The sequence below is a fragment of the Aptenodytes patagonicus genome, chromosome 13, assembly GCF_965638725.1.
Source record: "Aptenodytes patagonicus chromosome 13, bAptPat1.pri.cur, whole genome shotgun sequence".
NCBI lineage: Eukaryota > Metazoa > Chordata > Aves > Sphenisciformes > Spheniscidae > Aptenodytes > Aptenodytes patagonicus.
The window spans coordinates 5,549,363-5,574,066 of NC_134961.1; the positions used below are offsets into that span (position 1 = coordinate 5,549,363).

Consider the following 24,704-nt stretch of genomic DNA (forward strand, 5'->3'; position numbering starts at 1 on the left):
AGAGGGAGCAGGGTTAAGCTTCCTTGAGGTGCCTGTTGGTGTGGCTGGAGACGTTATTCCCGGCTCCGGTTTAATCAAGGAGCAATCTGTTCTGCCTTCCTGCTGCCAGGAAGCCTCTCGGGTGCCCAAGCACCTTCCTCCTCCTCTCCTGCCCAGCAAAACGCAGCCAGGTCCTTGCACGCTCACCGTGCCGCCTGCAAGTTAAAGGTAATAACTGACTTTTGGGGAGCTGTAAAAAGCCGCTGACCCTGAGAAGAACAACGGTGCCTCGGCCGGGGGCTGAAGCCGTCCCCGTTTCACCGTTGCTGCTCTTAAGGTCGGGGCCGGCGTGAGAGCGTGCGTGTGCGTGTGCGTCCCTTCTGCGTCCCACCGCCGGCGGGTGGGAGGGTGGGGAGGAAAGAAAGGCAACGCAGGCCTCGGTACATTCAGATGTTGTAATATTCAGCATGGTTACACCAGGGGTCAGGACACGTCCCGCAGTCAGACAGAGCTTTAGTTCTTTACGGTTACAAGGAAACTCTGGAACAGTTATATAGTTAGAAAAAATACAATGTACTGAACAAACATTATCTCACATACAATCAATTTAAACATTTAAATTGATTATAATTTTGCTAAAATATTAACACAAGTACTGTTTGTGCTGCTAAAATTTCAGTGTTCCCTCTAAGGAAAATATTGCTACAGTTCTACCGTACCCTGTATTAAAATCCTTTGCCTTTTTTTTCCCAGCAAGACTGACTCTAGAAAAATCGCAAGGGTCACGTAATTAATTTAGGCTTATACCGTACTGGGGTTTGGGTGTCCCTGGTCTGCTTAATGCAAGGGTGTCCCACTGTTCACCAAGCCCTGCTGGTGTGGGCCACCGGCAGATCACCCTTGGTCACCTCTTCCTTGCTCCTTGCGTTAGCCGAGCAAGTGACACCTCCAATAAAGCAGCGCGGCGTCCTCCTGCTCGTGCGCCTGCAGCCGCCGCCGCCGCGGGCAGCGGGGCTGAGCGCTACCGACCCCGATAGCGCTTGGACCTCAAAGTGGGTGCAAAGGTGTCCAGAGGGAGAGAGGTCTCCTCTGCCGTCGCTGTTGGGAAAAGCCCGTGGTGGGGACCGCGGCAGGACACCAGCTCTCGGTGCCACCGCGCGCAGCCGCGCTGCGTGGGGAGGCTGCAGCGGCGCGGGAGAAGCATCCGAGTTGGGAAATGCTGCCTGAAAAATCCCCGGGCAGCTCCAGTGGCTCCGGTGCTGCCAGGCGCGTGGGAAGAGCTCAGCTCCAGCAAAGCCAGCCTTCGCTGCAAATGCACATCTTAACCCGGCCTGAATAGTAGGGGATTCAAGTAAAGCACTTTGTCACTGATAATGACTGCTCGTGAGGAGATTTGCTGCTTATTAATTAACGCACTTATTTGCAATTTAGCAGCAGAAATGAGCTGTGTTAATGATGACAAAAAAACCGCTGGATGTTTTTGCTACAAGGAGAGCTGGGGCAGTCCGGTAACTATTGCTTGTCACGAGGTCAGAAGGCAGCACGCAACTTCTGCCGGCGTCAACCAGCAAGGCGAAACCGCGGCTCGCCAGCCGCCGGGAGCCGGAGAGTCGAGGGCCTCTAAGGATGGAGCTGCCACCGAGGTGGTCGGGAATTCAAGTTTCAGCTCCTTTGCTCAGTCCTTAGTGACAGATAGCTCAGGTCACAGCCACCGCGCAGGCAGACAGGCGGGGAAAGCAGGCAGGTTGCTGACAAGGATCTACTGGATTTTGCACGTTGAGTTATTTTTGACAAGGCAGGAATTTTGCAGCTGAAAACCAAACCTCAGCCTCCTTCCCAGGCGTTTTTCATTCACCGTCTTCTCCCCCACTATTTGCAAACACGGGGCCGTGTGCCCCCCCAGGATGGACTTCAATGGCCTGTGAAGTCTTTCCAGTTCTCTGTCTGAATTCCTCATTTCTAGAGACCGCAGGGTAAAATGTACGTTCACCACTGAGGTTCTGCTGCAGCTGACGACAGATGGTGGCTGCTCCCAGTATAGAAACGCAAGTTCAGTGCCACTCCTAATGGACCGGGAATTTGAGTCGCAGAGACACCCACCCCTTTTGTGTTGGTAGCTCTGGGTTTGAGCGTGAGGGTGTTCAGCGTTGCCAACCAGAAACTATTTGTAAATTTGCAAAACCTTCCCAACCCCTCGGTGAAGAAGTGGAACTGCAACGCGCCGTATTTTCCGCTGATAAAAGGCGATTCCTAATTAGCAGCCAACTATTGCTGAACTGGTTTCCAGTTTCAAGCAGTAACTTTTTACATCCTCAGCCAGAACCACGTTGAAGTGTAGAAGCAATTTGGATGTTCAGCACAAACCCCGACCCGCTGCGCCCCCCCCCCCCGCTGCTTGCATCCTAAGCTAAGTTTGAAACGCCTGTTTGGATTTTGGTTTTTTTTTTGTACAGTAAATATATACAAATAAAAGTAACACAGACGCCACTTATTTCTTTGTGAATTTGGCGCTTTCCATGGAACACGTACAGGAAAGCTCTGCAGCGGGAGTGGCGCGGGGCCGATCTCCCCCCCCTCACCGCCACGAGACCGATTCTGTGTTAGCTCTGGAAGAACGAGATAAATAGCAACTCCTCAGCTACTGTGCTCTCTAACAGGAAAAGGTATTCTGGGCTTTCCCGGGCGCTCAGCAGAGCCCAGCGCTGACTGCCCCGTGTCAAGCCTCAGAGAGGGCATTTATTCATCTTTCGCCACGTGTAGGCGATGTGGTAGCAACCTTCCTTCCTTCCTTCTGACTTAGAGGGAACACTGCTTTTATAAAACCCTTGGACAGGTAAGACAAGAACCAATACCACTGTACAGAATTCACTGCACAACTAGCTAATAGTAAGGAACCCAGCACTGACTTGCCACATTAAGGAAATAGGACTGAATACATTTGCAATCAACCGGTTAAGTGTACTGCACCGTAGGACTCGGTCTGTGGGTACACGGCCCTCGCCCCTCAGTACGCTGGCACTTGGTAACCTTTCGGGTTGGTGTCTAAGGTCTCGGTGAAGGGGGGGCTCTGGTAGGTCTCTGTGCTCTCGATGCCGCTGCCGGTGGGGTAGCCGGGGTACGCCGCGTTGGGGTCGGTGGCGAACTGATCGGTGGCAAAGAGCGACATGTCCGTCCCCAGGCGGTATCTCTGCAGCGCCTTCACCGCCAGCGCAACCTGCCGCGGGACGGAGGAGGGTTGGGGGGGATGGCAACGCGGCGGCCAGGACCCCACGTCCCCCCAGGACCCTGCATCCCCCCAGGACCCCGCGTCCCCCCAGGACCCCGCGTCCCCCGGCTCGCTGCAAAGCGCCGAGCGCACCGCAGCATCCCAGGCGGCTGCTGGCCCCGCTCCATTAAAGCCAAGAGCTAAAACAACCCCAAACCACAACCCCTAGCGCTAAAGATGCCATTTCTCTGCGACAGGTTGACCCCCAAAGCTCTGCCGAGGGTGGGGGTCACAGCCTGGGCTCAGGTCCCCGGCCGTGCAGATTTGGCACCGCTGGCACCAATAAACCCATCCACTGCGGGGAGGGAAAGCTGCCGAGTCCCGGGCCAGCAAAATAGGTCAGTTCTGCCGAGACTCCTTCACCCTCTTCCAGGTTGCCAGTATTCAGGTCGCAAACCATGGGAAATGCAGGTGGCAGGGCTGCGAGCGCACCACGCTCGCTCTTATTTCAGGAGGTTTCATTAACAATTCAATTAGTTTATAAATGACAGGTTCAGGGGGGGAAAAAAAAACCCACCCGCAGACACGGAGAACGGCTCCCCAGCCACTGCCCAGCGCCCGCTCCCCGGCGCTGGTTGTGCGCCGATCAAGCAGAGCACCTGGGTTTATTAACGGTACCAGCGGAGGGGCTGCCAGTGCGACCCCACATCCCAGCCATCCTCCGCGCGGGTGGCAGGGTCCGGTGTCCCCAGTGCCGACCCTGGGGTGGGAGCAGATGCTGATGGGACGGGGGAGAGCATCCCACCCAGCTCCCTTCCCTGGCGGCTGCATTAAACGGGCAGTCTGGCAATACAGCGATGGAGAAGAGCTGTGAGGGAGCTGGGATTAAAAGAGATTTATTTGGATAATAACAGAGCAGGGAGCAGTTAAACTGGTGAGTAACTGGAGCCAGGCCTGCTGCTGGAAAGCCTCAGACTGTCTTTTAAGGCAATATGGAATTACTGCACATCTTGGGTGCTCTCTGCCCACGAAAAGCTGGAGGAGGGGTGGAGGTGATGCAGGGGCCACCCCCGCTCCTCCATGCGCGGCCTCCGGAGCAGGAGCCCCCCGAGCGGTGCAGGCACCCCCAGGTATATGTGGGATCCAGCGGCTGTGGGCAAGGGGCCCCGCGGGGTTTTGCACACCCCTGGCAGACGTCCCTCTGCCACTGTGCAGCCCCGGGGATGCACAGAGCCTCAAAGCAGGAGCAAAGGGGGTTTCTGCAAGCCCCCGTCTCCGGGGTGGGCAGCAGAGGAGCCAGTCTGGCTTCCCACGAGGGTGAGCTGATGAGCCTGAAAGCTCCCAAAATCCCCCTGCCATCCCGTGAGACCGGCTCATCGCGGTGATCCGCTCCTGGGGACTGATTTGCTTCCAATCAAGCCACTCCCGGGGCTCTAAGGAGGCCCTGAAATGAGGGCAGCTCGTGGCTAGCGACATGTTTTCAATGGGAACGCAACTTTCCAGCCTCAGGAGAAGGGGAAATCTGGAATTCCCCAGCGAGAGGGGACCAGAGCTGATGCTTCCTGGGTAAGAAACCACAAGTTTCATCTCTATTTAGAGGGACCGCAGGTTTCCTCAGTACAGCCCCTTGCTGCCCACCAGCATTCACTTCTCCAAACCGTGCCCCAGATTCCTCCTCCCAGCTCAGCGCTGAGCCCAGGGCAGTTTTCAGTTCTCCTCTCCCCACCTTAGCTCCGAAGCTGAACTCACCCAGACGATGATGGAGAAAAAGGAGAAGGTGATTGCTGCCCGGGCGGCGTCTGCTCCTTGCGAAACCCCTTTGCTCATCGTCGTCTGTTGCCACTGGTTTGCTAGGAAGCAGAAGGCTACAAACCATAGGAAGGACAAGAAACCTGAAAGAGAACAGAGCTGGTCAGTGCTGTCCCTGCCCACCGCTGCCGCTGCTGCAAGGACCCCCGTTTGCTGATGCACAAACGTGCCGCCGTCAAGATTTTCAAATAGCAACCGTGATCTTGGGTGCCTCGGCCTGTGCTGAGGCCCAAACGGAGCTATTTTAAAAGAGGCTGATTTGCAATCGCCGGGAAAACAGGGATGGAAGGAACCTTGTAGGGTCACCCAGTGTGTTACCTGCCCGAAGCTCAGCTCACCCACATCTCAACCTGATCTCAAAGACCTCCAGGGACAGCACACCCTCTCTGGACACGCGGTCCTCACAGTCTGGGATTTCAGCCTGCTCGCAGGCGTCACGGCGCTACCACCTCAACTCCAGCACCCCAGCGTGTCGACCCACCGTTCCCGCTGTTCCCTGGACACCACCGGCTCTTAGAAACTTTGGGCTGGATGCTGCAAACCTCACGCAGGAAGGAGCCTGCACTCCTGAGAGCAGCACCAGGCTGCTTGGCTGACGCAGGAGACGGCTTTACAGCTGTTCTGCGATGGGCCGTGCCTTGGTCCTACCCAAGGACACAGCCGGAGAGCTTAAAAAAAGGCAAGTAACAATCACCCAGGAATATGGACAGGCTGAGATTAACCCCTGCTCCGAACACGGGGATCACGAGTGACCCTGGGACGTCAATGCATCCCACGAGCGCAGCAAACGAGCACGTGCTCATCGTGTGCTGTGCCCAGGGCAGGGACGCGGCAGGGCTGCCCATGGAGCTGAGAGGCACACGGGCTTCACGTGAGAGAGGGCTCTGCTCGTCCCTGCTGCCCTCCGCTGACTGCGCTCCTGTTCTCAGCCTCTCTGGGCTCTGCGGGATTGAGCAAAAACGCTCCGGTGATTATTCCTTACTGGAACCAAAGCTGGCTGAGCAAGATAGGGCTGCAGCTCCCTTAATTCAATCACCAGCCAACAGCACTGCCTGATGCCAAGGAGCTCAGAAAATAGTCAAGAAGCAAGCCACAAGCGCACAGCGTAAGGAGCAGTGATGCTTTCCAGCGCTGGGAAGAGGGGCTGCACAACCTGGAGCCTTCCATGATGCCGTTTTAAGGGTCTCCAGCTTTCCTGAGCATCCCCAGCACAAAGGTGTCCCCCCCCCGCACTGATTCTGTGGGTCAGTGCACGCGTGGACGCCGGGCACCGGCAGGCGGGACGCTGAGCTACCCAGCACCTTCCCAAGGATCATGAGCACATCAGTATGAGCAGCCACGCTGCCGGTCCCATGGGGCAGCTGGCTGCAAAGCACAGTCTGACTGCAGGGAGAAGAAAGAAGCTTCCTTTACTCCCTTTATCTTGCCAGTTGTTCCTAAGTACAGTATAAATTGCATACGTGCATCCACATCCAGTGCGAGAGTTACGGGGCTCATCGCACACCTCGCCTTTAATTCAGAATTTGCTTCTAAATGCAGTTTAAGAAAACGCACTCCTCATCTCCTCCTGTTGCACGATGGGGCCTGGGGCTTCCTAACCAGCGGATGCTTTTGTCTGCCTGGCCATGCTTGAGCCCTTGAACTGCCCTCACAGCAACACAACCTCCAGCCAGGATCATCCAGGCTTTCCTTTTCCAAATGACAGACTAATACAACAGCCCCTTTTTGCTGAATACAGCTACCGCCTGCCACCAAAACCGCCCCAAATCCCTGCATATATATTTTCACTTCCCCTTAGGATGATGCACTTGTCGTCAGTGTTAAACGGGACCTCTGGAGCTTATTCCTCAAAGGTCATCCTCAGGGACAGAGATGCTTTCTAGCTCCCCAGCTCTGTTATAACGGGGCTTTACCAGCAGCTGGCCCCCGTTAGGGGAAGTAGACCCAACCCCTAAACGTGGACACAAGAAGAGGCATGCCCGAGATACGGCGTTGGCTGCAGCTCGGATGACCAGTATGCGGTGAACATGGTGGGTAGCGGTCCCCCGGCAGGTCTCGGTGCAGGAGATGCTGAACCACATCTCCAGATGCTGCACGACTGAAGCCCTCCCACCTCCGGATACTTGGGGAGCAAATGCCATGGCAGCGGGGAGCACTGCCCTGCCGTGCTCGAGGAGCAAGCCTCAGTCAGGAGTTTCTCGCTCAAATACGCACCTTCCTGGAGACAGCAGTGTTTGGAAGTCGGAAGACCAGAGATGAAACCTAAGAGCAGCTCCTCACAGGCTAATTCGGAGCCGCGCTGTGGGGAGCAGAGGGATGCTCAGGGACAAGCTCTGGGGCCATGCAGGGCTGGCACCAAGGGACGCTGGCGCTCTCCAACAGGACTAGGCTGTGTCACTGGTTTATAGAGGGTGAACTTCCTTGGGGGGACTGTTTCTTTGTTTAACACTCAATCTAGTACAGCAGGTCCTCCCTCGTACGCTCCTGGGCAGGACACTACCGCAGAGCACGAGTCACAGCCACGACACGGGGGCTGCCCACCGACCAGCAGCACAAAGCCCCATCTACCGCTGCTGTCTTCTAAGGGTTTTCAAGAGTTAAAATGACATCATGCACATCCCCGAACGTGCACCGGCTGCGCTGGGTATTGCAGTTACCGGCTTCCTCTGCAACACTGAGATACGCGAGACGCTGACCTTCCCGGTGCCAAAACCGTCAGCTTCTTCAGCCAGAAACTGAAGCTGGGGTCGCTTCTGCTGCCACCCATGTGGACTTCCCGGAGGTTTCGCGACGCAAAGACAAGCCTTTCCCCTCCACATCCAGCTCTGCCTGGATCCCTGAGAAGAAAAAGGATTCCCTCCAGTGCCCTGGGGAAGCGGGAAGGCAGGTATCGCTGTCAACGGAGGAGATGGGGTCAGGCATGGAGAGCATCTCCAGAAACACCAGCCAGGCGTTGTTCGAAGTTTGGAGGACCGACACACGCCTGCGTGTGAGATCAGACCTCCCAGGGAGCTCTATGGGAACTATTTTTGTTTCTGTACCAGCACTTATTTTCATTTGTGATCACGTTCACCTTCTGCTAGCGCTCCTTCAAGATGAGGCTTTGCACCCAATAACGTGAATCGGACACGCAGGATTGCAGCTGACTCCCCTCGCTCCTGGCACCTCACCGGGAACACGGCTGTGCCCTCGTCCGGCACCCGCACGGTCCCGGTCCCACAGAGGGGCTGGCAGTGCCTGCACCCAGCCCCCGGTGTATTTGCAGCATCAGGCGTAAGCGGCTGTTTTGGAGGTGTCTGTTGCTACCCATGAATTTTAAAACCTCACGAAGAGGGCTCAGCTGATAGTAGCACGGTGTGGCTACGTGTGCCGGTCCCGACTCCAGCTGGAAACAGGCACGGTAGCAGCTCTGCACCCTCCAGCACGCTGGGGAAAAGGAGAACGCGAGGAAGCACCGCAAGAGCCAGCAGATAATTATCGTTTTAGGATCTGCAGACAGCAGAGTGCAAACACCAGGAAAGACGCGTTACAGCCATAATTACAGCCTGGTCCCAAGCAAGCGCACGTCTACAGGAGCAGCTGTAAGAGCAGATGGAAGAGAAAGTCGCAAATGCCGTTTGCACAGCGCCGTGGCCCTGCCTGCACCCTTGCCTGCGCCCCTGCGTTACCTCCCGGCCGGCTCGGTGGCTCTGATCTGCCACTGATCCAATGCACAAGTCCTCTTTCCTTCAAGCGAAAGAAAGTTGTGGGTTAACACTTTCATTAACTCCCCCCACAACCTCCAGAGGCAGCAACTGCCAGTTGACATCTGCTTTGCTGGCAGCCGGCATCAGGCTCCTGGGTGACCCGGGCAAAGGGCCAGAAACAACCCGCTTTTCTCACCCCCCCCCGCACGCCGCCCGGTTTGCAACGCTGCCTCGTACCCGAGCGTGTTCCTCACCCGGTTATTTCCCAGATGCATTTTCAGCTTTTATATCAAAACAAGCAATAATGCAGAGATCACATAAGGAGAGAAAGGATGAAACAGTTGCAAGGAAAAAGGAGGAAACCAAGCATCCCATCCTTAGTGGGGAGGAAAAAAGAAGGGGACAGCATAAGAGAGTCCCACAGGGGAAGTCTCCAGGGGTTACTGATGTGGAGGTGGTTAAACGAGGCAAATTACATGGGTCAGCTCTGCCTCCTGGCAGGTTGGGTGCCCGAGGCTGCTGGGAGCAGCGCAGGGGGGTACGGTGGGCTGCAACCTCTGCGACTGTGGAGGCTTCACGTGCCAACGAAACCCTGCACTTCATCTCTGCTGCGGGATCCGCCTGTATCGACGCTTATTCTGGGAGCAATCAACTGCCTGGCCCTTCCACGTGAGTGGGTGTACAGGCTGTGGCAGTAGGGCTGTAGGAAAGGTTTGGGGCAGCCATAATTTTAGAAAAGTGAAGTCACAGCAATAGGAACGGGATAAAATACACTGACCAATTCCTCCTGCCGGAGCCCAGGCACCCGCACCGTCCCCTGGGAGCCAACGAGGCGACTGCACATCAGCAGCGCTGCACCGAATTTGGGCTTAGGAGACGGGAGAAACAGCACTGGGTGGAGAAGTGTTCACCGGCGACCATGGACTTTGTTACAAGAGCCCTGGACAACGCTCCCATTTATATCAGCACCAAGATGGATTTCAGCACAGCATTTCTAGGGTGCCCTGTGGGAAACGGTTCGTTAAGCGGGGAAAGTGGGGATTGTACAAGAGCAGCAAGAAAGGTAAGGAGCTGCTGGCGGGGAGACGTACCAGGCAGCATTAACAGAGGCAATGCCAGCCTGGAGGGGAGCTATGGAAGACCACGCTTTGCAGACCCCGATAGGTGACACTGTGTTGGTCACAGGCTCGCGTCCACATGATCTGCATGTAAGTGATTGATTTGTTTTACCAGCAAGGAAGTGGCTTGTGTGTTTTCTACCAAGAAGCCCGCAGAGGGGATGGCCCAAGGGAGCAGGGCGTCTCTGCCCAGACACAAGCTGAAGACACGATGCACCTGGAGCACACACATTGACCCAGGGTGATCCCAGGGTAATAAAGTGTCACCGCTGGCAGCACAGCTGCGTTGGGTGGATTTACCAGCACAGACCTCTGGTGCCATACTGCAGCCTGTCCCCAGGGCAGAGCACAACCCTCGCACAGCAGAGGCTCTGCAGGGCAGAACCTGTCTTCTCCAGCTCGCTGCTGAAGCCCGTGAACGCACATGCAATGCATGACAAGTGCAAAAGAGAAATGAGGCAGAGATTGAGAGCGGTACCATCTCACACATGCCTGGCAGGGAAGAGAACGGCTGTTAGGAGGTGGAAGGCAAGGGAGGATCACAGCCTCGCACCGCGACACGCAGCATCAGCCAGAAGATGGATGTGATGTTCCCCTTCCGTTTGAATTGAAGGGTTGCAGGCACCGAGCCCCACGGAAGGGGCTGTAAATATCATCTAACAAGGGCTGGACGCTGGCGCTCTAGCACCATGGAAATCAGCTTTCCAGCATGGAGAGAACATCCTTAACAACAGGCAAGTGCAGGGAGGCGATGACGGATGTTTTCGTTTGGGAGCAGAGAGCCATCAGCGACCCTTGTGCTGGATAAATCACCTTCAGACTTCGCTAACACAAGAGCCTGGAAATGGAGAACATCAGCTGCAAACTCAGCCAGGCAACTCCCGCAGCAGCCGAGTGGAGGACGGCCCGGCTCAAGGCATCCTGCCTGCTCATGTTCACACAGATGAGCCCCAGGTCAAGGGGCTCAAGACAGCGCAGAAGATCTGTGCCGCCTCTTGGGAGCCCCAGACCCACCTGCACACCGCAGTCCTCGAGGCAGCGAGGGATTACGGTGGTATCTGCTTTGTTCCAAAACACACACGCACAAAGTGAAAACAGACCCAGATGTAACTGATGAAACGACATTTGCTTGAGCCAGAAACAGGAGATGTGGGAGGGTCAAACGCCCTGTCTGGACTCTGAAATGCAAGCACCAAGCCTCACTTCTCTGGGTGGCCTCACTGAACCCAGCTCAGCGAACGTCTCTGGTTGCAGAAGTGACACATACGAGCGGGACACCCCACTGTCCCCAGGATGCCACGCACCGGCTTCCTCGCTCCTGCCTCTGGTCTCACGGCTGGATGGGACAAGCCATCTGCCCCCCCTGTTCTCCCTGACTGAGGCAAACGAGTCGCGCCATGCCGTGGGAGGAGAGGGGAGGACTCAAGCGTGGCGCTGCAGGGCACAGCAACGACCCTGCGCTGCCCACGGAGCCAGCATCATCCTTCGCAAGCACAGCAAAGCCAGAGACGTACCTGAAAAGCCGAGGTCCAGCAGGACGGCCCGTTTGCGGTCCTTCACGCTGCTGATCTGCTGGAAGTAGAGGTCCACGACAAAGAAGAAGATACAGCCAAAGAAGGCAATGATGCCAACGGCGATGCCGTAGCTGCAGGCACTCTCATTCTTGTTGAAGATGCAGAGCAGCTGAGGGTTCTGGCTGTCCGTGTTCACATAGCACTCGTTCACGATGGAGCCAAACACCACGATGGAGAAGATCTGCAGAAGGAAGGACAAAACACAACTTGCTGCTGTTTACATTTAACTCTGTTTTCCAACAGCAACATAATTGGATTCAATCCTGTCTTTGATTCCATGGCAACATGGCATTCGTTAGACAGATCCCGACTTTCGCGTGGTTGGTGGCCCAAAGCAATGGGCTGCTGGATGGTACCTAGGTCCTCCCTCGCTGTGAGCCTCTCTGCCTTTCAGTGGCTTGGTTTGCAGAGTATTTTAAGAGATGCTATTCTCCAGACAGGTCGAGGAGGGAAAAAATAAATAGATGGGCCAGGTCTCTGCACAGTCTTTCTGCTTGTCCTGCTCTCCGCTGTCAGGCTGTGCTCGATAAACCCCCTTGCGTCACTGCAGAGCGGGGAGAAATGAAGTTACAGAGGATAACTGAGCTGCTGAGCAGGCTGAGCCAGGGAAGGACTGGATGCCTGGTGGAGGGGGGACAGGCCACGGCAGCACGGGGAGGTGGGGAACAGCTCACCTGGGCGCAGTGGGGCAGGGGGAGAGGCTGCCCTGCGAACAACAGGGCCATTTTTGGCTTGGCTTAGCAGGGGTTGAAGGATGCAGCGCCCGCATCCATTATCCAGTGGCCTGATTTCAGCCCTGTGAGGGACGAAAGGGCAGGGCGGTTGCTGGTGGCTGCCCAGGTCCCACCGCTGGGACCCCAGGGTGTTTCACGTCCCTGCAGGCAGGGAAGGAGCCGGATGGCAGCACGCAGCCGGCAGCGTACCATTCACGACGCTGCATGCTAAATTAATTCCCTTATCCCTCCGACGCCAAAGGCAGCAAGCGGAAGCGGCGGGACCAGCTGCATTATAATTTGCTCCGTTAGAGCCCAGAAAGCGCTGCGCCACCGTTTGGATTTCAAGGCAGAGAGCAGGGAGGGAAGCAAGGCGTGCAGATGCCCCTCCATCAAGCTGCGAACCTCTGATCTCGTCTCTCGCTGCCAGCACCGGCTCCCTGCATCTCTGCACACCTTCCCACCCCGCCGGCTTGCAGGACACAGCTGGAGGCCACGTATGCAGGCGGGGAGATAAGAGGCTCCTCCAGCACGCCCTGGCACGGTGGCTGCCCAGGAGCAGCTGGGGTCTCGGGGTACGGTGCAGCTCCTGCTCTGGACGCCCTGCTACTTCTTCTGCAGTAACAACATGACACGAAGTGTACGAGACCGAGACAGGCGGCAGACAGAGGTGGCAGCCGAAGAGCCTCATGATAAACTGCAGCTGGTGGCCTCTGCAAAGTCACCTGCGTCTCACCCAAAGAGCTGATGCCCGGCCGTGGGCCACCTTCTACAGCCCCGTGCTCCCCGAAGCGCAGCATTAGCGGAGCTGGGTGAAATGGAGCAGAAGCCACTATGAGCAAACCATTCAGAAAGCTCTAACCACTCTTCAACATAACATTGTGATACACATTTTCTCCCAAGCACTGGCCAGATGTCTCATCCTTGCCTGCCCCGAAGGATTTCATCCAGATTTCTCTCCTCCAAACTCCTTCCAGTGCTGGGGTGAAGCTGCGCCAGAGCTTCTTCTGTCTGAAGCTACTGACAAATGCAAGTGTCTCATCAGCAAACACGTCTTAGATAGTGTCCACTAACTCTCCCCCAAGTTGGAGGGGACAACAAAGAAATGGATCTGCAAGGGATTGAATTACTAAAATGTGAAGGATTGGTGAGAGATATTTTTTTTTTCTCTGTAGGGTGCTCATCAATGATGAGCAGAAGCAGCAGAGGCTCTGGAGTACATCCTACCTTAGTGTGTAGGAGCTCCTGCAAGCAGCTATCCCAGCACCCCAAGCCCGGGGCTTTGCCACCAGCTTCTCATGCTGATATCAGCAAGCACGTGATGGACGAGCAGGTTGCACCATGCTCACTCCCACCTCCAGAAACCCGGCAGCAAGACAACCGAGGGCAGGGCTCATCTTTAAACCCTTTTAGCCAGGAGCTCTGTCAGTGACAGCAGACTCCTATTGCTTCTAGCACTTCAAATTCAGGCCAGCAGTAAGCTGGCCTGTGTCGGGTGGTGGAGATGCTTTGAGACATCCTGGCATCCCTCAGCTACCCGAAGATGTGCAGGAGGAACAACACGTTGTATCCAGCCCGGAGACCCTCACGCTGCAGTTTGGCAAGGCTGCAGGGAATCACACAGCCAGGCTCTCCTGAAATGCTCCATCACTGCAAGGAAACCAAAAGTTGGGGTCCCACTGCGGGGCGAGAAGGAGAGCAGAGCTCGCCCCCAACACCCGGCACTGCTGATGGCGGTGGCTGGAGAGGGCGGCTGTCCTGCCCTGCACGGCCGCTCGGCCATGAGCGAGCGACATCCTGCAAAATCCCCCAGGGATTCACCTGCGGGTCTCGGCAGCAGCTCTTTGGGGCTCTTTCCACCAAAACACCTCGTGTACCTCCCATCGCTGCCCTAGACCTCACCAGCTCCGTGCTGGCCCCTTCTCTCCACGGCCTGCTTAGCCAAGGGGATCAGTATCTCCACCCCGGCAGAGGTGAACACACGTCCCTGTCTATGCGACTGGCAGCAGGAGGGGGTTTCTGCCCTGGAAACACTCCTCAGCCCCAGGAATTAGCCCGTTCTTGAATGACGCCCTCCTAGAAATGTGGGTTTCCAAATGGGCATCTGCAAAATTCAGGTGCAACCTTTGATTTCCCCTGGAGCGTTAACAGGGGATAGAAAATACGTATGTCCCGCGGACCTCTCCACGGCTGGCACAGGGAGATCATCAGACCTTCCTCCTCTCCGAACTTAACCACTACCCGGGGTCCTGTTCCCATCCATCCCCGGCTCATCTCAGCTCCGAGCACCAGCCAGGAGCTTGACGGCAACCCGAGTCACCTGCTTGTATTTGCACCCTCTTCCTCGCTGGCGCTGCGCTTCCAGAGCGCTCGGCTGTCACACCGCGACGGGCACATCATCATCATGCAAAGAACAAGAGGGTTGCATTGTAAAAAAGAAACAACAACAAACAGTAATAATAATTTTCCCAGTGCTTTGGCAGCAGCTGTAATATCAGCAGTTGTAAAAATCTGTTCATAAATAATGCAAAATTGTTATTTACCATCAGAAATAGCAGCAGCATTTATAAAACAGGCCCTGGAAGAAATAATGTGATTCTGGAAAGCATGAATAATTGAGAACCTCTGATTCCACGGGATTATTTCTCTGGCAGGCCAGCGAATTCATACTCAGCTTCTCCGATAAGTGTTTTACTTAGTCCTCCCAGGATTAACAACCTGGACTACTTCTCTGTGCCAGTTTCAGTGGGTGAGGGAGGGCTCCCGTAAATACGATTAAGGACGTTACAGGACAGGGTGTCTGGCTGCCTGCACGCAGGTTTGCACACCTGGGGCTGTCGACGGAGGATGCCCAGGCAGCGCTTCTGGGGTGGAGATGGAAAGAACAGACATTTCACTGCGTAACTTCAAACTCCAGAGGGTTTTGCAAAGCAAAGCATCCTTCTTGTGGCTGGATGACCTGAACAGCTCACCCCTGCCAGACCCCCTCGGCCGGGCGCTGCCCGCAGCATTTCGATGCAGGCAACACGGGGCACGTGGCTTCTTCTCGGGATGCCAAAACAGTTAACGAACTGCAAGCGCACGCATTTGATAGATGTGCTCAAAACATCAGCGCTGGCTGAAATACTCCTGTCAAAACATGCTTTTCAGTTAAAACCAGTCTTTCCCCTCCCCCCATGATGGAAATTTTATAGTTTTTCTTAAAAAAAAACCCTGGTGCTGGTAAAACACTGTAATGAGAATATATTTGGCGTTGTCTTTCTAAGTATAGGTGAAAAAAATATTTTTGAGAAAATGTGGGTAGGTGGGGGGAAATAAAACCCATATTTTTAAAAAAGTTCATGCAAAACAAGTGCCATTTTCCAATCACATCCACAAACCGCACTTGCTCAAACCCACAACCAGTTCATCAGAGACTTGAAAGTGAAAACACAAGGTCAGATTTTCCACTGTGAGTGAGGGTTTACGGGTCCTGAGCAAGGATGCAGGAATCCTGCTTTCCAGAGGCGCTCCTCCAACTCCCACCTCCTCCTGCCTGTCAGGCCGGGTCCCAAAACCGCAGTCCCCGTGACCAGGCATGGCAGTGACAGGACTCAGGACCAAGTGCCAAGGTCACTGGCACGCACAGCACAGGGGCATCTGCTGCGCGAGCCGCCGCATCCCAAGCCCATCCACCTTTCTAACGGGGCTCCTCCATATCTCGCAGGCTTTGCAAAGGAGCCTGAGCATTCACAGGACGCTCCATTTTCCAGCTGAACAACCCAACACAACCAGCAACAAATTTTGCTCTCGCTGGGTGAACCGGTGCAAGACGCAGTAAGAAAACTGGATTACCTCCAGCCACCCCAGTATGAAATTGCATCCCCCCTGCCAAAGCTTTCACAGAAATCTGCTTGCAGCTCGGTGTCTCCTGGCCAGCAGCCTGGCGTGCGGGTTGCTCAGCCCTGCCTTTCCCTGGTGTCAGAGAGCGGCTGGGAGCCCCTGGCACACGGCTCCGGCAGCTCCGGCAGCTCCAGCGGCACAGACCATTAGTGCTCCTCTCTGCATTCAGCTGCGGGGAGGGATGGGAAGGAGGAAAGCTGTCTTCTCCCATCCCTTCCATTAAGACTTGCACTTCAGCCACACAAAGGAGCTTCTGTGCCTCAGTCACACCCTGGGAGGGAGAACAACACCGGTCAGGGAGATGCATGAAGCGCTTTGAACCAAAATGACACAGCTCAGCTGCTTGTGCAAGTGCAGATGGAGCTCACATTACACCAAACCAGTGAGAAGCCAGGGACCTCACTTCTTAATGAAAGCCAGCTGTCTAGTTCCCCCAGTTTAAAGCTTGCTTCCAAGCAAGAGGGGACACCTTGCCAGGCCAGTGAGCCTTTCTGTAATGCAGGACAAAGGGACAGGTCTCGGCAGCGATCGGTGATGGGGTCTGGGTATGCCGGCCACGACGGACTCTGGAAAATGGCTGGTGCAAAGCCGAAACCAGAGGGGTTTTGAGTATCACCCTAAAAACCTGGGGGAGCACCCTAGGGACGCTGCTTACCCGAGGCTGGAGGCTGCGTCTGGGCAGGAGCCTGCAGCTCCAAGGTTGGCTTTGGTATCCAAAGTGCTGGACCCAGATGCACATCTCACCCGCTTTCCTTGCTTGCTGCCCACCTCCCATTTTCCCCACTCACCCTATTTTAGGCAAGACCTCTTGCCTCATTTGCCCTCTCTGGCAATGGCTGTTAAGCGCAGGGGACCGTGACCGAGTGCCCAGTGCCCCGTGCTGGTGGATGCCCTGGCAGGGGCTGTGCTGGAGGGGCAGGGAGGTGACGGCGCACGGCGGGCAGGCTGCCGGCAGCACGGACATGCAGCCAGCCCTGCAGCAGGAGACCGAGTGAAATCTCATTCTTTTTCTCAAAAAAAAGGAAAGGGGGAGCCTGAGAGGGCAGGTTCCTTGCTCGGCAGTGTCCAGGCACTCATGCCAAGGGTGCTGGACCCGCAGCCGCTGCCAGATCCTTGCAGGAACCCAGGGTGCCGGGGACGCCTGTGTGCCCCACGATGGAGACACCATTTTAGGTGTGCATAAAGCTGGGAGACCTGCGGCTGCCTTCTCTGCACCAGATTTTTACCATCTGGAAGAGGGTGGCTGGCCAGGCTGTCTGGCTCAGTTCTGTAATTATACTTTGCAGATCCATGTTCCCTCCCAGGGCTTGAGCCGGCTGGACCTCAGGACACACACGTTTTTCATCCACGTTGCTTTTAGCCTTCTGTAGCCCAGGCACCTAAAATGTGCTTCAGGAGACTTCGCTGCCTGAGCACAGTCATCGCAAGGAAAACAAAAAGCAAATAACGCAAGAGAGCACAAGCTGAAAGCTTCGGTGTGTGAACTGTCAGCCATTTTAAGGTGAGATGTTTCCACTGCTGATGCACTGTACTTTGATTTGGGACCTATAAAAAACATTGCCAGAAGTTGTGGGGTTGTAGGAGACTGCAAAACGTTGCTTTGATTACACACGCGAGCAACCGTTAATGTCAACATCAAGGAAATTTAATGCATGAAGAAAAATAATCCACCGCTAATTTGCTCAGCTGTAGCTCACAATCAATGGTGTTGGGCACAAACGGCACGTACAGAGAGACGGTACCAACATCTGGGTGATCCTTCGCCACTCTAACGCGAGCGTCAGTGAGACAGATGCCACCCTGCTCGGCACCCTCCCCTCCTCAAGCCACCACCCAGCAAGCGAAGGGTGGACTAGCAAATGAGAAGGGAAAACAATTAAGGTTAAATCAGCATAGGCCAAATCCTGCCTAGCGCTGAGTGTTTTCATAAGCCCTTGCCTTGAGTCGCATCCGTACCTTGTGCAGATACTCTGCTCAGGGATGAGTTTAGACCCGTGGCAGAGGGCCAGCCTCCTTCAACACCCACCAAACTCAAACTCTGGGGAAATCGGGTCCCGTCTCCCTCTCCAGTTTATCTTTACAGTTGTCACTCACGGGGAAGTTTCCAGCACAGATCTGCATGATTTATTGGAGGGTGTGAAGACTAAAGAACTACTTTAAGCACTGCCAGATCTCCCACAAGGGCTATGGATACGACCACAAAGGAAAGACCTGATGCCATTTCTGGCACAGAAAGAGGTGGTATGATGCTGGCCGTAATAGGTTTATGGACACGTCTACCAGGCTAATCAGCTTGGGAAGGATGCATATTGATGACTACATGACCGATTTTTACTGAATTATTTTTTCTAATGTGGCAAGAGATGCTGGCTGAAACACAGCGCCCATTCAAAGTTCCTAATCTAGTAATGCAATCTGAGCACATGGCAACCCCGCAGCGTTTGAACCAGTGATGACAGGAAAATGATACTTTAGCAGCATTTTAAGCTCCGACGCAGTGAAACTTCTGTATAATTCCATTACCAAAAATGTTAAATTTAAGTTCTGCCTTTAATCTACAGCCCACGAAAAGAGAGAATTAGAACAGAAATCTGGTGACCCACTGAAAAGCAGCCAAGACCAGCCAAAGTCCAAAGCTGCTAAGATCACGCTAATGATTCTCAGCATCGCCACGGGCTCCTTAAGCGCCAGACCAGCCTTGCAGCTCTTCTCTAAGAGCCACGAGCACTCAAGAGTCAGCAAAACCCCTGAAGGCCATGGGAGCTATTCGGAGCTTGCAGCCCTGGGGCTCCCACCTCGTACTTCTTGTGGGTGTCTCCTGGGGAGTTCTCAGCCTGGTGCTGGGTATGCCAAGCAGCCGCCTCCATCTGCGTCTGCAGGACGCTGGGAGCAGGCAAGGTCTGCTCCGGTGAGGGAGCTTTCCAGGCTCCAGCTCCAGCCCTTTACAAGAGCTGTGTGTTGTAGCCCTGCAAACCCAAACGTACGCCCCACAGCACCTCAAACCAGCACTCCTGCAGCTTCGCCCTGGGTGTGAAACTCCTCAGAAGGGAGGACATGCTCTATCCTGAGGGTGCAGGGCAGCGACAACACTGGAGCTATGTTCTTCTTCGTTTACTGCCTGGCTCTTCTGCTCTTGAGCTTGTTTTTTCTAATAAAAATAAACACACTTTTTACCATGAGCACAAATACTGCCCTTTCCATCCCTCTGGAAAAACAAACCTGGACCAGGACGGAAAGGGCATGCTCCCTCCCTCCAAGAACCGCCACCTATTCCTAATACGTCAAACCACCACCCAGCACGTCCCTTACCAAAGTCACAACTCAGCAAAGCGCATTTGCCTTGCTGAAAGATAATGATCTGCTGTACTATGGACTAAGACCCATATCCGTGCCAAGCCGGGCACATAAAGACTTTGCTGGGTCTGAACTGAAGTAACCTCTGGTCATAAAAGTTCCCTGCCACATATCAAAGGCTACAGGGACTGCCACTTTGCTGCCATGCCTCTGCCAAGTAATCAGATTTCGCTGCCCTAGTCCAGTCCCTTAATAAAGGTTTTGCTCTTAAAAGCATAAAACTATTGCAAGGAAAACCCAGACAAAATACTGGGCCTAATGAGATAAAATACTGCACAGGGAAAGCTCTCTCCAGTGATCCAAATGATAAACTGCAAATTCTTTCAACGTTAAGAAACAAGAGATAACGGCAGCAGATAGGGTCAGGCAGCTGCTGACATGTCGGTTGCAGGCAGGGTCGTCCAGCTGTGCAGGTCCTGCAGGCAGCAACAGGGGGGTCCCTGGAGCAAGAAACAACCATTTTAAAGAAAATACTTAAGTATTCCTCTACGCTGTAGTAAAACAGGGACCCGATCTCCTGTTGAGCTCCACAGAGGCAGAGGGAATGGCTGGGTGGGTGGAGGGAGGCGAGGGCGGCCCAGCCCTTCCGAGCAGGCTGCACCGGCGGGACCGGGCACCGCGCTTTTACTGTTGCTTTTACTGAAATTCACAGGGATTACTGAAAGTATTTTCCAGAACTGCTTTTAAAAGTCAAACCTAAACCTACGTTAAATGAACAATGCCCCTGCAAAGCTGCATGGCCACTTGAAAGTGGGACAAGAGGAAACGGCCTCAAGTTGCGCCAGGGGAGGTTTAGATTGGACGTGAGGAAAAATTTCTTTACTAAAAGAGTGGTTAAACATTGGACCAGGCTGCCCAGGGAAGTGGTTGAGTCACCATCCCTGGAAGTATTTAAAAGACGTGTAGATGAAGCACTTAGGGACATGGTTTAGTGGGTGGTGGTGTTGGGTTGACGGTTGGACTCGATCTTAGAGGTCTTTTCCAACCTTAATGATTCTATGATTCTATGATTCTATGAAAGTCTAGCTGGTGCTGGCGGTCACTGAGAAAGGAACTCATGATTCTGCGTGCATCCTTTGTGAATATCGAGTTTGTTTTGCTGTGCAAAAAATGTCCCAAAAAGAAACCACAAGAATGATCACATCTTCATCTGACAAACTGCATCAGACAGAGGGGGAAGAGATGAATGAGGAACTGCTAAATGGTTCTTTCCAGCTTTTGATTTTACAGCTCATGCCAGGAGCGGTTTCTTCCCTTCAGAAACTCAGAATTGCTGTATCTGTCAGGGAGATGTTGCTGTGTGAGGTAGAATCAGGAATCCCCTTTTGCCATCACTTACATTTGGGGATTTCTACACCGAAGTCACCATTCACCTGCCAGTCCCTTACATGTTTGCCAGCACAAGGTCTGAACCCACAGCCCCGAAGCAACTACCGGAGTCACAAAGGAGCTGGACCCTCCTTTGGCGGTAGCTCGTTGTGAAACCCCAGCAATGGCCATCGGCCGGATCGGCACCGAGTCGCTCGCATCAGGTGCCTGAGGCTGGCCCCAAGGCCTCATGGCGGTTCTCCATCGCCCGTACTCCCACCCAAACCAGCACATCTCAGGCAGCTCCCTCCTTTTCTCACCAAAGGAACGTAACGTCATACACGCAGCAAGGGTTACATCTCCGAGGTTTGATCCAACTGCACGGGTTAAACACGTTTAAAAAGATGCAACAACAAAGCACAGGGAGGAAAAACACATGAAGAAAACTCACCCCAATACCTAAACTCAGACATCCTCATCTTTATTCAGAAAGTCAAGGGCTTTCTGAATAAATAACCATCCGCGGCTGTTACGTGCAGGCACAGGCAGCTCGTCCCCCCCATGACGGCAGGCAGGAAAGCCCGGGAAGGTTTCTGTTTGCTTTGTGAATCAGGGGGCGTGATGGCGGGGTGTTGGTCCACGCCGCCTGCCCGGCCGCCAGCATGGTGCGATAAGGAGCAGACGCCGCCATGTGCCACGGCGTTGCCGCGCTCTCCCGGGGCAGCAATTACGAGTGTCAGGGCAAAACAGGAAGGCAGCAGAGACCTCGCAGACAAACCCTTTTGGCTGCCTCCTCCATCCAAGCTCTCCATCTTGACATGGGTCCCTGGGCTGGCAAGAGCAGCAAAGCAACCGCCCAGAAGGAGCCCGGGCACACGTTGCTTTACAAAACCTGCAAGAAATAGCGATGGCCATGCAGGCAGGTGGGCAGGAAACCTCCACTCACACCTCTCACCTGCCTAAAGTCCCTGCTCACACTGGAAAGGAGCCGTAAATGCTGAACTGGTTTAAGATACAGGTAACCGCACTGCAACAGCCGTGCGAAGGCTAGCTGGGGCTCTGAACCCCCAGGCTGCAGCGGCGAGGGAGAAGGGTCCCCGACAGATCTGCCAGCATATGTGAGACCTGGGAAAAGTGGTCCAAAGGGCTTTTAACATGAGCTTCCACAGCCTGATCCCCAGCCTGCTGAAAACAGCAAAAAAACCTCCCTTTGAGCTCAGTGGGCTTTGGAGCCAACTCCAAATATTGCAAACATTTACGCTTGGGACAGCACAGTGCGCATCCCACATTCGCCCACATCAGTGCCCCCCTGCACTTGTTTGGAGTCAAGTTGATGCGTTTCTGCACTTGTAAGCGCTCGGTTTTCACAGATTCCCTGTGAACGCAGAACCATGAAACGAGTGACTTACTTTGCCATTGAATAAACCAGCCAGTGAATATATGAATGATTATTTTCTTAGCTGGAATTTTTATTTTCTCTCTACATTCCACACTCTGTTCCTGCTTCCCAGCAGCGTCCAATCCCCTTCTGTACAACAAGGATGGTGAGCTCTCTGCGTGCGTGGCGGCAGATTTATTTTACGAGGGGCCTAACTCACCATCAGTGGGTCAACAATTTATCTAACTGTACCCAAAACCAACACCACTGCCAACAGTCTGCCATTGCCACTCGAGGAGGATTGAGGAGGATCCAGGTGGATCCAGACCAAGTTTTCTGGACTGAGGCAATGCTTCTAGGAAACGACTCTTGCCAGGTGCCCAAACCCTGCCCAAAACGCCCCAAACACCCCAAGCTGGATGCTCCAGATCCATACCTGGCCTCCGTTCTTCTCCAGTAATGGAGTCGGGGGAAAGCACGCTGGCTCCCATCCAGCAAAACACTCAAGCAAGTGGTTTAACCTTAAGCATGTGACTGCAGCTGGAATTGCTCATGTGCTTAAAGACAAGCACATGCTCCCATGTTGTGCTGTACAGGGCCTCGGCCGGGGCACCCCACCCTGGAGAGCCCCACAAACGCACCCGCCGTGTCGGCTGACAGGAGGGCAGCCGGGGGCGCAGCGCCTTCTCATCACACCTTTCCTTCACTCACTGCCTGCATGTGGCACTGCTGAAGGTGACACAGAGCCAGCACGGGTGGCCGAGGGCCTCCGTCCACAGCAGAGGCATGACACAGGTGAGAACGAGCCCCCCAGGCCCAGCTCGGCTCACCCGCAAACCTCCGGCCAAGCACCAGAGCCAGGAGCCAGCCGCGGTGAGAGCCAGGCAGACCCTCCCCACTGGGGGCTTTTAGGAAGAGCCAGGCGCTGCCGACCTCCCGGGGCCATGCACATTTGCAGATCTTAGCAGGTAAAAGCCAAGCTGGGGGAGGCGAATTAGTGGCTGCCGTTACCTCTCGGGCAGCCGGGCACCACGGCCCCAGCGAGCATCACTGCGCAGCTTCCCGTGCTGCTTATTCACGGACCATCGGCGAGCGAAGCCTTCCCTGAGCGGCTGCACAGCATATTCCACCTCCTGCTCTCCGCTCCGCCACAGGAACTCGTAGATGGGAAACGGCCAAAAAATATGACATCTTTTCGGAAGAACAGGGGGAGCTGGGCAGGGCTGGCTCTTGGATTTCTTCTGTCACACACACACACACACGCATGCATGGAGCGTGGAAGGAAGGAAAATGTCCTCTGCCTCCTGATTTACACCCCATCCCCTTGCCCTTTGCTCAAGCACCAGGGACAAAATTGGTAAGGGGCAGCGGCACATCCACCCGCTGCACGTTGCCCCGTTCCCAAGGAATCTCCCTGCAAACACCCACGGGAGCCGGCAAGCCCTGCCGTCCCGGCCGGGACCCGGCCAGCCCCACGCCGCACGGCTGGCCACCACCCGCCACGGCTGCACCAGCGCCGCGCGGCTGCAGAAGCACCGCACGCTGCACGAACGCCGCACGCTGCCTGCTCGCTGCACGCTGCACGGGCACTGCACAATGCAACGGGCACTGCACGATGCACGGGCACCGCGCGTTGCAATGGGCATTGCACGCTGCGCGGGCACTGCACATCGCCCGGGCACCGCACAATGCAACGGGCGCTGCACAACGCAATGGGCGCCGCACGTCGGAACGGGCACCGCACAGGCGCTGCCCGGTGCCCGGGCGCTGCCCGACGCCCGGTGCCGAGCCCCGCGGCCCCGCTTCCCCTTACCCAGGTCGTCACACGGAGGATGGTCTGCGGCTGCTTCAGGAAATCCACGGGGTCGATGGCCCCCCCCGCCCGGCCCGCTCCGAAGGAGGCGCCTTCCATCTTCCCCCGCCGCCGCCCGCTCCGCTCCGCTCCGCGCCGCTCCGAGCCGAGCCCAGCCGCGCGCGCCCCGCGCCGGCCGCGCGCCTGCCCACCCCCCGCGCGCCTCCCGCGTGGGCTCGTCCGCAGCGCCGCGTGCGGGCAGCGGGAGGAACCACCCGCCGGGCGGGGGGAGGGCGGGCACCGGCAGGTGCGCGCGCCCGGCGCGCCGACACCCCCCCCCCAAGCGAGTCCGAGCTGCGCCCCGGGGCGGCGGGATGCGGCCGTGGGCAGCGTGGCCGCGGGCACCACGGTACAGCCGTGGGCACCGTGGACAGCCAGTGTCACCGTGCTGCGGCCGGGGACACCACGCTATGGCCACGGTCACCGCGCTATGGCTGGGGACAGCATGCTGTGGTTGGGGACACCATGCTATGGTTGGGGACACCATGCTATGGCCATGGTCACCGTGCTATGGCTGGGGACAGCATGCTGTGGTTGGGGACACCATGCTATGGTTGGGGACACCATGCTATGGCCATGGTCACCGTGCTATGGCTGGGGACAGCATGCTGTGGTTGGGGACACCATGCTATGGTTGGGGACACCATGCTATGGCCATGGTCACCGTGCTATGGCTGGGGACAGCATGCTGTGGTTGGGGACAGCATGCTATGGCTATGGTCACCACACTATGGTTGGGGACACCACACTATGGCCATGGTCACCGCGCTATGGCTGGGGACAGCATGCTGTGGTTGGGGACACCATGCTATGGTTGGGGACACCATGCTATGGCCATGGTCACCG

General features: G+C 55.6%; 1 protein-coding gene across 1 annotated transcript; it reads right to left on the reverse strand.

Moving 5' to 3' along the window:
- Window positions 1–420: 420 nt before the first annotated feature.
- SYNGR3 (synaptogyrin 3) lies at window positions 421–23,918 on the reverse strand. The gene is made up of 4 exons (XM_076351250.1): window positions 23,820–23,918; window positions 11,312–11,552; window positions 4,934–5,076; window positions 421–3,193 (listed from the first exon to the last, which is right to left on the reverse strand). Exons 1-4 carry the CDS (start codon window positions 23,916–23,918, stop codon window positions 2,984–2,986), a joined length of 693 nt encoding a protein of 230 aa, XP_076207365.1. The 3' UTR covers window positions 421–2,983.
- Window positions 23,919–24,704: the final 786 nt, after the last annotated feature.

Coding starts and splice junctions, on each gene's coding strand:
- SYNGR3 (XM_076351250.1), bottom strand. CDS start 23,918: ATGGAAGGCGCCTCCTTCGGAGCGGGCCGGGCGGGGGGGGCCATCGAC. Junction 5,077..11,311: donor GCTGGACCTCGGCTTTTCAG/GTACGTCTCTGG, acceptor GTTCTCTTTCAG/GTTTCTTGTCCTTCCTATGG. Junction 3,194..4,933: donor TTTTCTCCATCATCGTCTGG/GTGAGTTCAGCT, acceptor GTCCCGCGGCAG/GTTGCGCTGGCGGTGAAGGC.